The sequence below is a fragment of the Podarcis pityusensis genome (genome assembly GCF_964106645.2).
Source record: "Podarcis pityusensis genome assembly, chromosome: Z".
Taxonomy (NCBI): Eukaryota; Metazoa; Chordata; class Lepidosauria; order Squamata; family Lacertidae; genus Podarcis; species Podarcis pityusensis.
This window is the reverse complement of record NC_138044.1, coordinates 13409118-13423844: the sequence shown is the minus strand read 5'-3', so window position 1 is coordinate 13423844 and position 14727 is coordinate 13409118. Positions and strand designations below refer to the sequence as shown.

At 45.6% G+C, this 14727-nt stretch overlaps 1 protein-coding gene across 7 annotated transcripts in view; it reads right to left on the bottom strand.

Annotated features, from left to right (window-relative positions):
- Positions 1–4714: 4714 nt before the first annotated feature.
- SLC31A1 (solute carrier family 31 member 1) overlaps positions 4715–14727 on the bottom strand; it is a 71879-nt gene continuing 61866 nt past the window's right edge. For all 7 annotated transcript variants that reach the window (XM_080989668.1, XM_080989666.1, XM_080989667.1 and 4 more), the window contains 4 exons: positions 10029–10206; positions 9111–9183; positions 8464–8632; positions 4715–6571 (listed from right to left, as the gene is read on the bottom strand). In XM_080989668.1, coding sequence (XP_080845794.1) covers positions 6370–6571; positions 8464–8632; positions 9111–9183; positions 10029–10163 — 579 coding nt within the window. In that variant the 5' untranslated portion in view covers positions 10164–10206 and the 3' untranslated portion in view covers positions 4715–6369. The remainder of the gene's footprint in view (positions 6572–8463; positions 8633–9110; positions 9184–10028; positions 10207–14727) is intronic.

Here is a 14727-nt window from a genome sequence, read left to right as displayed (position 1 = left end):
AGATGGGCAATCTCAAACTGGATTTAATGTACATCTGCCATAGAATATTTTGCAAGAACAGAGAGACAAGTCTGAAAATACATTGAAAGGCACCATTGTTTATTGGGCACAGTGGGGTATACAGCACCAGCGACACAATTCTTTAGCAAGTAAAATGAGGCCCCAACTGCACCATATGTTTAAAGCAATATCGCATGGCTTTAAGCAGTCATGATTTCCCCAAAGAATCTTGGGAACTTCAATTTGTTATGGGTGCTGCAGTTGTTAGGAAACCCCTAGTCCTCTGATAGCTACAATTCCCTGAGCGGTTTAACAGTCAATCCTTTTAGCATGGGAACTTTGGGAGTTGTAACTCTGTGAGGTGAAAAGGGGGTCTCCTAGCAACTCTCAGTACCCTTAACTGAGGTTCACAGGATTTTTTGAGAAGCCATGACTGTTCAAAGGGGGCAACTGGCAAGTTGAAGGCTCGGAGGTGGGAGGAAGCTGGAGGCCTCAAGTACACCCATGAAAAGCCTTTCTTGCAACTTCTCATGAGAACATTGCGGATCTTCACTCTCAGAGCTACCACACTTCCACCAAAGGCACCCCACTCACAGAACATGCCAAGCAGTACTTGCCTGGGCAGAAATGGGTTTGTGGACCGATGGCGGGAAGCAAGTAGAGAAACAGAAGCAGGCAGAAGAAAAAGGCTGGAATGTAGCTGCCGCCAAGCACATATTGCTGAAATCACATGTGAAATGCACATAAGATTCAAATTGCCTGTTTTGTTTTACTTCCAGTTATACATAAGATATAAGCCAAGATTAGGCACACTAGAAGAGACTGGTTTCCTCCCATCTATATAAAATGAAAGTTTAGGTCTCCTAAAGCTGGGAGCACACTGATACTATCATTAGGGCAGAGGTGGGGAAATCTGTGGCCTTGCAGATGTTGGGACTCCAGCTCCCATCAGCCCTAACCAGCACAGCCCCTGGTCAGAAATGATGGGAACTTTTGTGCAGCAGTACCTGGTGGGCCCAAAGGTTTCCCATCCCTGTACTCTAGTATGAGCATCTTGCCTGTAAAGGGATGATTCAGAGGTTGGATGCTGCTTACACATAGCTCAGTTTACCTACCATCTACTATAGACTTTCACCTTTTCAAATGACTTGTGTATAGTGAAATGTTAAAAACACATAAAACACAACATAGACCTGGGGAAGCCATTTGACTGTGACATTTAAACTAGGACACAGTTTGTTTGCTTCATGCTAAAGACAGACTGCATGCAGAAATTCTGTAATAACCTCACATCTCACTTTATAAAGTTACTAACTTTACTTACACTGTATTATTCATTTGGGGCATGTAGTGATCTTGGATGAAAAGAACCACCCACACTCAAAGCAATTTACAAAAAAAAAAAAAGACCACTTGAAGCAAATGGCTATCTAAATTCTACTCTTTTGTTGCCTCCAAAGTCAATTTTTGCAGAAGTCTAAAGCAGAAAAGTGGGTATCATTTTTATATGCAGGGACTGAAAGCCAAGCCTGCTCAAGAAGGGTTGCACATACCTTCTAAAGAAATTATGCCAAAGAAATCAGTCCAAAATATTTCCCTTACTGGTAATGGAGGTATAGACCTTCAGTCTTAAGTGTTCCCCTACAGAGGAGCTGTTTCATTTCAATTAGGACCATGAATGTGGTTGCAGGGAAGAGTTTAGGCAAATTATTTAAATAAAGCCTCTCTTATTATATGCTAAGCAACATAACAACATATTGAATGACCAAGAGTTAAATGATACACTGCTTTCATTTTTAGCTTCCAATAAACTTGCCCAAAGGGCTCCTGTAGACAGGGGTAGCCAAATGGTGACCCTCTGTGGATGTTGTGAAATCCCAACAGCCCTAGCCAGCATGGCCAATAACCAGGGATGCTGGCAGCTGTGGTTCCAACAAGAAGTATGTACAGGGACCCTCATCTGCTACGCAATGCTTTACTACATCAATGGCAACAGATTCAAGACATACCCAAAACAACGAACATCTAAATTAGTTTATGGAATTCACTGACACAGGATTTGGCAACGACCACTGGTTTGATGCCTTTAAAGGGAGATTGGTCAAATTCATAGCCAATAAAGTAACTGGTGGCTGTTAGCTAGATAACCTCTAGATAAAGGTAAAGGGACCCCTGACCATTAAGTCCAGTTGCGCACGACTCTGGAGTTGCAGCACTCATCTCATTTTACTGGCCAAGGGAGCCAGCGTTTGACCGCAGACAGCTTCTGGGTCCTGTGGCCAGCATGAGGAACCAGAGCAGCACATGGAAACGCCGTTTACCTTCCAACCGGAGCAGCACCTATTTATCTACTTGCACTTTGATGTGCTTTCAAACTGCTAAGTTGGTAGGAGCAGGGACCAAGCAATGGGAGTTCACGCCGTTGTGGGGATTCGAACTACCGACCTTCTGATCAGCAAGCCCTAGGCTCTGTGGTTTAGACCACAGCGCCACCCACATCCCTAACCTACAGAGGTAGAAATGCCTATGTGAATACCTGCTGCAGGGGAATGAGGTAGTGAGAGGAGCCTGTTTGCTACATACCTTTTAATGGAGGAAAAACTAATGCTGGTTAAAGTCCTATTCTGCTTCTGTGTCAGTTATTTCAGTTTGATGCTGTTTGGCACTTCCAGCTACACCTATGGCCTTCCAGAAGTTCCTGAACTACAACGCCCATCAGCCTCAGCAAGCAGTGGCGTAGCGTGGGTTGTCAGCACCTGGGGCAAGGCAAGTAATTTGCGCCCCCTAACCCGTGGATTTTAGCAGGGGGCAGAGAGCTGCGAGTGCGAGCGCGCCCCCCCCCGATGTTGCGCCCCGTGCGGCCGGCCCCCCCTGCACCCCCCACGCTACGCCACTGTCAGCAAGCATGGTCAACAGCCGGGAATGATGGGAGTTGTAGTTCAGCAACATCTGGAGGGCCAAAGGTACTCTACATCAAACTTAAACTATTGTTTGTTGTATTGAAGGGAAAACTGGCCCAGTCCCTCATGAGATGTTTTTCTTGCAGACTTCCTTGTTCCTTGTGAATAAACCCACCGAGGCCCTACTGGCTGTGTATTAATCAGCACAGAAAAAAGAGTTACATCCTTCATTAGCTCTAGTTGTATTTGTGTGGTCTGCTACAAGGCAGCTTATGAATCTGTATATTAAGGGTCATCAAGTGAGCAGTGGCATGCAACATAGGCCACTGATTCGCCAACTGCAGCCTCCAGGTCGTCCTTCCTACCTAAGAAAGTAGCCTCTTGCATGACATTAAAACAGATAATTGGTTCTTCACATTTGTTCCTTTTGGGGAAGGTAGGTATGCCCTGAATGACATCAACAGAGCCCTGTAACCCTTCCAGGAAAGATTTCTTACATTGTACTGCTGATGGGCGTAGGGCAGGTGTGGGGGAACCTTTGGCCCTCCAGATGTCTTGAAATACAACTTCCATCAGTCCAGGCAACGAGCATTGCTAACAGCTAACAGCCAGAGATGAGAGATGTAGTTCAGCAACATCTGGCAGGCCAAAGTTTCTTCACACCTGACTTTGGGGCAGACACACAGCTCTATTGGTTGCTGAATTCTTTGTTTGCTCCAGGACTGATCAAAACACAAGGGGGACAACTCTACAATTCTATGACATAGTGGACTTTTTGGGATGGGGTTATGGTATTTCTACTGGGATTTTTGGGTATATAAAGCAGTTCACAATTATAAAATTTCATTTTGGATAGCCCTGTGCTAATAGTGTAAGGTACCACTTTTCCAGAAAACAACACTCAGGTGGTCTTCACCATCTTTCTTAAATAAATTACCGTATTTTTCACTCTATAACACGCACCCGACCATAACACGCACGTAGTTTTTAGAGGAGGAAAATCCGTAGGCATGCCACCCGTAGGCATTCCCTCCATAACACGCACAGACATTTCCCCTTACTTTCTAGGAGGAAAAAAGTGAGTGTTATGGTGCAAAAAATACAGTAGGTTATGCCCTAAACCTACATTAGAAAAGAAGTGCAAGAAAGGCAAAAGTCACAGGGTTGCTTTGAAAATAAAAAATATATTTTTTCAGCATCCTGAGACATGCACTATTATTTTGGGGCTAGATCTAGAACATACCAGGAATCACCGGCACAACCTGCACTTTCTTCTGGGATAGTGTTACTTCAGGGAAAACCAATAGTGTTCTTAGGAGGGAAACTAAGTTTCTTGTGATGATTTAGACAGTCAAGGACATTGATCCCTAGCTAGCTTGCTGCTTGAAACTGCAAACTGAGATGCCTACCTGTAAATGAATTAACACAGGTGTGGGGAACCTTTGGCCCTTCAGTTGCTGCTAAACTCTAACACCCATCAGCCAATGGCTAGGGAGGATGATGGAAGTTGTAGTTCAGTATCTTCTGGAGTGGGTAATAGGTTTGTGTGTGCTCCCTGGCAACTCCTGTGCTGGTCTTTATCTTAAAGGGGCTGGGAAATAGACAAAAGCCATTGCAGAAATGTACCAGGAGAGAAACCCAGCCACCACTCCTTCCTCAAAAAAGAACAACAGATAGATCGCTGGAGCAGAAACTGCCTAAAGATTTCCCAACTCCAGCCTGGTCTGAGGGAGTTCCAATCTTGTGGATCAATATGCAAACCGTTTGTATAAGACAGACACTCTTCCTACCCAAAAGTCGAAATGAAGCCAGTGTTTTGTTCCATCAGTTTATTTAAAATAGAACTTGCTACTTTGAAAACTGGTTTCATTTGCATTCATTTTTGCACATCCCATCGTTAAATCAGCAGGTCCCAGTTGCACATGAGCTATGTGTTGTTCTTAGTAGTTGGCCTATTACCCTTGGCTGATGTGTAGAGGCCCACTGCTGTTCTGAAAAGCAAGTGCTGCAGCAGTTCCTGGACCAGAGGCAACAGGCTGCCCAAAACCAGGGGGGCATAAACTGCTTGGCTTGGGGGTTTGGGAGAAGAGCACAATACTAGACTCAAACATTGAGGAAACAAGTGATCAAGAGCCTCCAAGCAATAGGCACAGGCCTCTATTATATTACCAGAAAGAAGTACTGCCACAATGACTGAAGCTCTCTGTACATTTCTGCTACAACTGATTTGAGTAAAAAATAACAATAGAGCATATGCTACTTAAAAGTATTATTAAAAGAACGTGGAATAATTTTCCTGTCAGCTTGCCAGCTATTTTCAATCATGGTACAGTGGTGCCTCGCAAGACGAAAAGAATCCATTCCGCGAGTCTCTTCGTCTTGCAGTTTTTTCGTCTTGCGAAGCAAGCCCATTAGCGGTTTAGCGGCTTAGCGCTATTAGCGGCTTAGCGGTCTTAGCGGATCAGCTGATAAGTGGCTTAGCGGCTTAGCGGATCAGCTGATAAGCGGCTTAGTGGCTTAACGGATCAGCTGTTAAGCGGCTTAGCGGATCAGCTGATAAGCGGCTTAGCGGTCAGCTGTTAAGCGGCTTAGCGGATCAGCTGATAAGCGGCTTAGTGGCTTAACGGATCAGCTGTTAAGCGGCTTAGCGGATCAGCTGATAAGCGGCTTAGCGATCAGCTGTTTAGCGGCTTAGCGGATCAGCTGATAAGAGGCTTAGTGGCTTAACGGATCAGCTGTTAAGCGGCTTAGCGGATCAGCTGATAAGCGGCTTAGCGGTCAGCTGTTAAGCGGCTTAGCGGCTTAGCGGATCAGCTGATAAGCGGCTTAGCGGCTTGGGAAAAAGGGGGGGGGGAACCCCGCAGGAACTCGCAAGACATTTTCGTCTTGCGAAGCAAGCCCATAGGAAATTCGTTTTGCGAAGCACCTCCAAAACAGAAAACCCTTTCGTCTAGCGGGTTTTCCGTCTTGCGAGGCATTCGTCTTGCGGGGCACCACTGTACAGTCTAAAAACAAAAAAGTACAATCAAGCAAACTAATTGTATCTAGCATATAAAGCCAACCATCCTAAGCAGGCTATCTTAGCTGGCAATCAGCACTCTTTCCACCAGTCAGGAGCATAGCTGTCAACTTTCAGATTTGAAAATACGGGATCAGCAGCCTCACCTGTCCCGGGGACAGTCTACGGGATATCTAACAATCCGGAATAGCAGCGGGAAGCGGCGCTGGAATAAGGGAATTTCCCGCAAAAAAGGGGAAGGTTGACAGCTATGGTCAGGAGCCCATGTTTATTGGGAAGGAGGGGGGAATGGGGGGAGGGGGGAGTGAGAGGCACAGGTTTCATCCCCAGAGAGTTTTGGGGGGGGGGAGCATCACATGGGATGTTCTTGGCCTGGTTTCCAGTAAGACTGGGGCTGCACCTGGTCCCTGCCAGAGACTGTAGGGAAAGGCCTGGACCCGTTGCCTGGTGTTAATGGCAATGCTCCGTGATATCCACCACCACAGCCTTCTTCCAGCTGAAAAGGAAGTAGCCTGTCCCAGCGCCTGCTGCCACGGCAATGCAGAGGTAGCCATTGTAGGTCATGAAGATAAGCATAAGGAAGTAGCTGACCACCACCTGGACGATGTGCAGCGCAGTCTGGAAAAGGTGAGGGAAGCTCAGCATCTGTTGCCTGACCAATGAGAAAGAAAAAGAGAGAGAGAAAGGAAACATTCAGTACATGCTGGGTGGATGGGCAAGGACTGACTACGAATGGCAGACTTTGGAGCCAGAAAGGGTTAAGATCTATAAATGACCTACGAACTGAAGCAACAAGGTGTAATAAGAAAGAATTAAATTGACACTTCTCTCACACATCTAGCATAGAATGGCTCCCCGCCCCCCTGCTAGAGAAGGAGCAGCCCACTTTAGTTCCTGACACAACAAGGCTGAAACCAGCAGGGTGGAAGTTCAGCAGGAATAAATGTGAAGTCCTGCATTTAGGGAAACACACAAAATATGGTTGCAAGCATAGCATGTGGGAGACTGGTGTGGCTGCAGCATACGTGAAAAGGATCTAGGTAACTTGGTGGATCACAAGCTAAACTTGAAGGGTGGTATAAAAACAACAACAACAACACTAGAGTAACACAATCTTAGGCTGCAAAGCATCCAGAACATGAAAAATAGCAGCTCATTCTATTCTGCATTGGTCAAGCCTTGTTCTGGGTTCCACATTTTAAGACACACATTGACAAACTGGAGCATGCCCAGAGGAGGGCAGCCAGGATGGTAAAGTGTCTAGAAACCAAGCCCTATGAGGAATGGTTGAAAGAACTGGGAATGTTCAGCCTAAATGTGAGAAGATTAAGGAGAGGCATCATAGCCAACTTCAAATATCTGAAGTGCTGTCACACAAAAGATAGAGTGGGCTTGATTCCTATTGCGCCAGAGGACAGGATGAGAACAAGAGTGGATTGGGAAACAGAGTGTAAGACTTGAGTTTGGGAGACCAGGGGTTCAAATCCTCACTTAGTCACAAAGCTAACTAGGTGACCTTGGGTCAGTCCCTGTCTCTCAGGGTTGTTGTGGGGAGGGAGAAGACCATGTATGCCAAACCTTGAGCTCTTTGGAAGAAAAGGCAAGAAATAAATGTAGCAAACAAGAATTAGTGGGCAGGAAGCAGGTTTTGGGGTAAACGTTTGAGAGGGGTTGTTTCCAATTAGGTTATACCCAAAGGAGACCCACTGAAATTAATGAGCCTAAGTTAGATGCGTCCATCAGTTTCAACGGGTGCTCTGAGTCGGACGGCTAACATTGGATATACCGTATTTTTCGTTCTATAGGACGCACCGGCCCATAGGACGCACCTCGTTTTTTGGGGGGGGGGAAATTAATAAAAAAAATTATCCCCCCCCCGCCGCGGCTGCCGCCCCAAGCCTCGCGTGCTTCGGGCTGCAGGCTACCGCCCCAAGCCTCGCGCGCTCGGCGGGACCTCCTGCCGGGCGCGCAAGGCTTGCAGACACTCGCCCGAAGCACGGGGAGCCCTCCGGAGGGCTCCCCGTGCTTCGGGCGACAAGCTGCAGCCCCAAGCCTCGCGCGCTCAGCAGGACCTCCTGCCGGGCGAGCAAGGCTTGCAGACACTCGCCCGAAGCACGGGGAGCCCTCCGGAGGGCTCCCCGTGCTTCGGGCGACAGGCTGCTGCCCCAAGCCTCGCGCGCTCGGCGGGACCTCCTGCCGGGCGCGCAAGGCTTGCGGACACTCGCCAGGGCTGCAGGCTGCTGCCTGCAAGCCTTGTGAGCCCGCGGGAACTCCCACCGGGCTTGCAAGGCTTGCGGATAGCTTCCTGAAGCCTGGAGAGCGAGAGGGGTCAGTGCGCACCGATGCCTCTCGCTCTCCAGGCTTCAGCGAAAGCCTGCATTCGCCCCATAGGACGCACACACATTTCCCCTTCATTTTTGGAGGGGAAAAAGTGCGTCCTATGGAGCGAAAAATATGGTAGGTCAGAAAGGACCATGAACTGGCTATGCCCCATGTTGGATTTCCCATGTTAAAGTCCCCTGTAGATAGAAAGAGTGTGCGCACCCAACTGTTTTGTGTGTTTCCATCAAGACTGTGCCATTTGGTCCAGGAACTGGCATGGAGTTGTAGCGGATGCTGACTTGCGACTTCCGGAGGAGGCTCTCTCGGGCAATCTTCAGGCCTTCGTAGAACATGGCCAGGAGGAAAATGGCCACAAATGCACCAGCCATTTCTAGCAGAGTGAGAAGGAGGAAAGTTCCTGGATCTATTCCATGCTGGGATATCAGCACTCCAGTTAAGGCAGGTAAAGCACTCAAGTGACACTACAATCTGATTGGCTGAGGTTGTTACTCAGCAACATTGATTCCAGCATTAAGTTATTCAGAAGGACCACATGTGATAAACCACTGAGCTATGGCCTACCCCCATTGTTAACATTTCCAAGGAGGTCTGGATAATGGAACAAGTCTTGAAGTTGATCTACCACACATAAATCAGTAAATCTAACAGTTCCCAAACTCTCTCCCCCATCTCCCCTGCCTAAGAACCACTTGAAAATTGCTGAGGGTCTTAGCAGATTATTTGATGTTTTTTCCTGCCTGTTGCTGTACTGTATTCAGTCCAACATCCCCCACTCCTCCACCAGACTGTGGTTTGGGCAACAGATACTTTGACCCATCTTAGTGGCACCTAGTAAATCACTCACTCACCTCCAGCAGTGTTGATGACAAGCCCGGAAAACAGCAAAGGCACATTGTTATAACTAAAGTGGAAGGTCATATCCTGCACAAGAAACAAGGAGTCCATTTAATGCCACAATGGAGCTTTGTGAGTGGCAGGGTCTTTGGGCATCACAGTTTCAAACAGGTTGCATGGGACTAGAACCACAGAGACTGCAAATTCATTGGAGTGGCACCCTACTCACCCAGTCCCACCCCACTGCCTCTCCCTTTACCAGCATGATCCAAGGGTAGTGAATGTGTGCATGTGAGAAAAGAGAGTGGTCAACATTTGCTCTCTCCAGTCACCATTTGCAATCAGCAGCTGAATTCCCAATTCATGAGATGGAAGGAGGCTCATCTCAGAAACACTTGCAGTTCCACTAAGGTTTGAAGACCCTCTGAAATTACCGGTACCTGTCAATCATTCAACATCACCCTGTTGTCAGGTGACCCAACTTCAAAGCTGACTTTTGTGTGGCTTGCTGCAAGCGCCAATCAGCAAGCCCTGCTTCAGGCAGGGATCACCTTCACCAAAAAGTCACTGATCAGGATGCCACAGGGCTTGCTGTTGGTGTTGATCAGCACCTTGCTTAAAGTTTGGTGGGGCCACAAACAGGCCATGTGACTGGGAGTTGGCACCCACAGAGTTGAAGAGTCCAAGTGGGATGTGCATGCTGTTGCTTCTCTCTGTCTTTCTGGATCTGGACAGATTTTTAGTAGATCTGGTGACGTTGCTGATATACCCTAACATTCAGAAAGCAGGAGTCAAATCCTATTTCTGCAAGGTTCAGGTGCACAAGCAGGACACCTCTGCCTGCCCTACACCTGACATCCAATGTGGAGGCCTGGCAGACCAAATTTGTCACACAGCTTCTGCACCAGAGGTATCGCTTGAGCTCTACTCACCATCATCATCATCATCCCTCCATCATGTATATGCCCCGATGTTGTCATGGCATGATGGTGTGCATGAGGATCTGGGGTGGGCGTTGTTGAGCTATTCATATCATGGCCCATGTGCGCCATGTGATGGTTGGACATTTTGACCCCCAAGGAAATAGAGGGCAGGGGATGCTGTAGAAGCCTGGAAGACACACACAAAATAGAAGAAATTAAGAAGAAAGTACCTCTAGAGGAAGAGGCATGCCTGTAGCTAATCTTAAGAAACTTGGCCCTTAGACCAAGCCTGTGGATATTCTACATAAACACTGGAATGGTCATTACTCTTTTAGTTTTTTTCGGAAAATCAGGTTTCCAGACCTCATAAGGATATGGAAATCAGTTCTGGAAGATTGCGCAATGCAAGAACAGCTAACATCTATATACAGAAGTGCATTCATTAAAAGTGCTTTTTATTTATATTCCATCATTTTCCCCCTCTGCTCCACTGTATCTCACAACCACTCTGAGGTTAGGCTGAAAGCTGGTGAGTGGCCCAAAGTCACCTGCAGCAGTAGTCTTCAACCTTTACAGACCTGGGACCCAACTTTAACTCAAGCATACATTTGGGGACCCAGTTCTTTTTCTCCCCCCCCCCCCCAATATGGTGATGCTGCTACAGCCTACTTTAGATCAGGCCATGAACCAGTAGTGGCTCGGTTCAGGGGTGGCTCGTGGGTCGGTTAAACGACCCCCATGGGCCTTAGGTTGCTGACCCCTGACCAATACTATAATGGACAGAGCAGTACAAGGCTATCCCATTCAACTCTCCCAGCTGTGAAGGGCAACGAGCCCATGGAAGAGTCCCTTAGCAGCTTGGCAGAAGGAACTGGCATTTAAGAACTGGAGAAGGAAGGGGTGCCGGAGGGTACATAAAAGCATGTAGCAGGTCAGGAACTATTCTATAATAATTTCCAAGGCTGCCATTGACATAGTAGAGCAAACATGGGACTGCCCCACCAAACTCAGTCTACCCTCTGCCAGCCCCAGCCTGCCTCGTTACTTACATCCAGCCCAGACTCCTCCTCTTAGTCTCAGTGTTGCCCTTGTAGAACTCAGCAGGTGGGAGAATGCTGGGCTAAAATTCACTCTGCCTGTCAGTGATTCAGGCTCAACCTACTGATGTTCTTCATAACATTGGCCCACCAGGCCCAATGAGCACCATCCTACACTGCACAGACACACAGAGGACCAAAGGGAACCTGGTCACCTTGTAGCCAGACCCACAATTCTATGACGCAACAGGGAGCAGGAATAGGCAAAAATTGACATGCTTTTTATCAAATATCTGCTTGGGAACTGTAGCTATCCACAAACTTCTACAAAGGTAACTTTGTTGTCACAGGTTTAATTGTGCTACAGCCCTATTTTAAATTACATCAACTCAAAAGTCAAATGCATGGAAACTTTCCCCTCTAACTGGCAACTGGACATTTTTATGGGGAACAGATCTCTACAGTCACATTAGGTGAAGGTGTTGTCCAGCAGCAGAAAAGGACATCGGCTGCCCCCAGCCATCTAGTCCCCGTTGCCAGAGCAACAGCCTCCCCCATGTTTTCATAATTGAATGAAGCGGGAGATGGTTAAGTGCACAGAAGGCTGGATTGAAATCTTTTTAATCTCATTGCCACGGATAATCAAATAGTCTCCGGGGAAAGAGAGAGAAAATGTGGCTGCCCAACATTCAAGGTGTAGCTGTTTCCACAGGAGGAAAAGTGGTAAGAAATCCAAGCAAGGAGATGTTTAAATGTTTACCATATAATGATTCAAACCATATAGTAGTTTGGAACTGTAAAGAAGGTACTTTACATGTACTGTAAGGAAGCTAGTAATGATGAACACTGGACACAAACTCCTGCCCCCCCCTTTTCTCAGAGTCAGGAAAACTCAGCTAGATAAGGGGGATTTATGGTTTATAATACCATGGCACTTCCAAGGAGTAACATATTTGGGGAGTGGGGCAGAAAGAGAGCCATGTCCTTTCTCAAAGGAGCTCACAGCCTAAATTTCAACAGAGAGGGAAGAAGGAAGAGTCAAGAATAACAAGGAATGAATATTATCAAACTCTACCACATGTAGGCTTTGTTTCAATTGGGGATGAGGACTTTCAGGGAATAAAGCAGAAGATTGACTCCAAGGAAAGTTATGAAGCAAGAAATGGATTGGTGGTGCCAGCGATTTTATATGTGTAAACCAGGAATGGGGAACCAGATAGTGGGCATCCTACTATCTTCCTGAGTTTTCCTCTTGAGATATGTTGTGAACTGCTCTGAGACCTCCGGGTATAGGACGGTGTATAAGTTGAATAAATAATAAAAATAATATGTCAGGCACCTGCCACCTGTACTTTCCAGAAACAATTGAAGACTGTTTTCATCTTTGTTTCAACAAGAGGAAAAGGTCTCTGCCTAGGTGTTCATCCTGTGTTGATTTTAAACCTATACACAGTTGTTCTACTGCTTTTAAAATTATTTAAACCGGGTCGGAGCCAAACAGTACAAATTGAGAGCATTTGCAGATGACTTAGTATTGATGTTACAGGAGCCAGAATCTAGTACCAAAAGGGTTTTAGAACTGATTCAAGAATTTGGTCAAGTTGCAGGATTTAAATTGAATAAGTTAAAAACCAAGGTTTTAGAGAAAAATTTAACACCAATGGAGAGAGAGAGGTTTCAGAATGAGACAGGTTTAACAGTGGTCAAGAAAGTTAAATATCTGGGGATTAATATGACAGCAAAAAATGGGAATTTATTTAAAGACAACTATGAAAAATGTTGGGCTGAAGTGAAAAGAGATTTAGAAATCTGGTCAAATTTGAAGCTTTCACTGATGGGTCGTATTGCTGCGGTAAAAATGAATGTATTGCCTAGAATGTTGTTTTTGTTTCAAACATTGCAAATTGTGGACAAAATGGACTGTTTCAAGAGGTGGCAGAGAGATATTTCCAGATTTGTCTGGCAGGGCAAGAAGCCTAAAATAAAATTTAAAATATTAACAGATGCAAAGGAAAGAGGTGGATTTGCCCTGCCAGATTTTAAACTTTACTATGAATCAGCAGCTTTTTGCTGGTTGAAAGAATGGCTGCTTCTTGAAAACACTGACATCTTGGATCTAGAAGGTTTTAACAATGTATTTGGATGGCATGCATATCTGTGGTATGATAAGGTCAAAGCACATAAAGCATTTAAAAATCATATTGTCAGGAAAGCACTGTTTAATGTTTGGATAAGATACAAGGATTTATTGGAAAACAAAATCCCAAGGTGGCTGTCACCAATGGAAGCGAAAGCTCTGAAAAGGCTCAATATGGAGGCCAATTGGCCGAAATATTGGGAAATTTTGGAACAAGATGGAGATAGACTGAAATTACAGAGTTTTGAAAAATTAAAAAACAAAGTGCGAGACTGGCTTCATTATTATCAGATAATGGAGGCATATAATTTGGACAAGAAAATTGGCTTCCAGGTGGAAAAATCAAAATTGGAAACAGAACTGTTAGAACCCAAAACTAAGAATTTGTCAAGAATGTATAACTTGCTGTTGAAATAATAATAATAATAATAATAATAATAATAATAATAATAATTTATTATTTGTACCCCACCCATCTGGCTGGGTTTCCCCAGCCACTCTGGGCGGCTTCCATAAAAACCAAAAATACAATAAAATATCACAGATTAAAAACTTCCCTGAACAGGGCTGCCTTAAGATGTCTTCTAAATTTCAGGTAGTTATTTATCGCTTTGACATCTGATGGGAGGGCGTTCCACAGGGCGGGCGCCACTACCGAGAAGGCCCTCTGCCTGGTTCCCTGTAGCTTTGCTTCTTGCAATGAGGGAACCGCCAGAAGGCCCTCGGCGCTAGACCTCAGGGTCCGGGCAGAACGATGGGGGTGGAGACGCTCGTTCAGGTGGAATACTCAGGATGAAACGGTGAAATCTGCTATGATTAAATGGGCACAAGATGTTGGACATAACATAATGATGGCTGACTGGGAACAGTTATGGACCACAGGTATGAAGTTTATGGCATGTAATGCCTTAAGAGAGAATATTATGAAAATGATATACAGGTGGTACATGACCCCAGTCAAGCTTGCAAAAATCTATCACCTGCCCGATAATAAATGTTGGAAATCTAAAGAAACCGAAGGTACATTCTTTCACCTTTGGTGGACGTGCCCAAGGATTAAGGCTTTCTGGGAGATGATCTATAATGAATTGAAAAAGGTATTTAAATATACCTTCTTGAAGAAACCAGAGGCCTTTCTCCTGGGCATAGTCGGCCAATTGGTGCCAAAGAAGGATAGAACTTTTTTTATGTATGCCACAACAGCAGCAAGAATACTCATTGCAAAGTATTGGAAGATACAAGATCTACCCACCCTGGAAGAATGGCAGATGAAGGTGATGGACTACATGGAATTGGCGGAAATGACTGGCAGAATCCATGACCAGGGAGAAGAGTCGGTGGAAGAAGATTGGAAGAAATTTAAAGACTATTTACAGAAATATTGTAAAATTAATGAATGTTAGAATGATGTTGGAATGAAGCTAGGTGGTTTAAGCAGCAATTCTATAAAGGTGTAGGTAAAAAAGGATTGATAACAGATGAAAATTTAAAGTTATAGTATATTAAGTTTAAGAATCATGAGAAAACAAAGAGG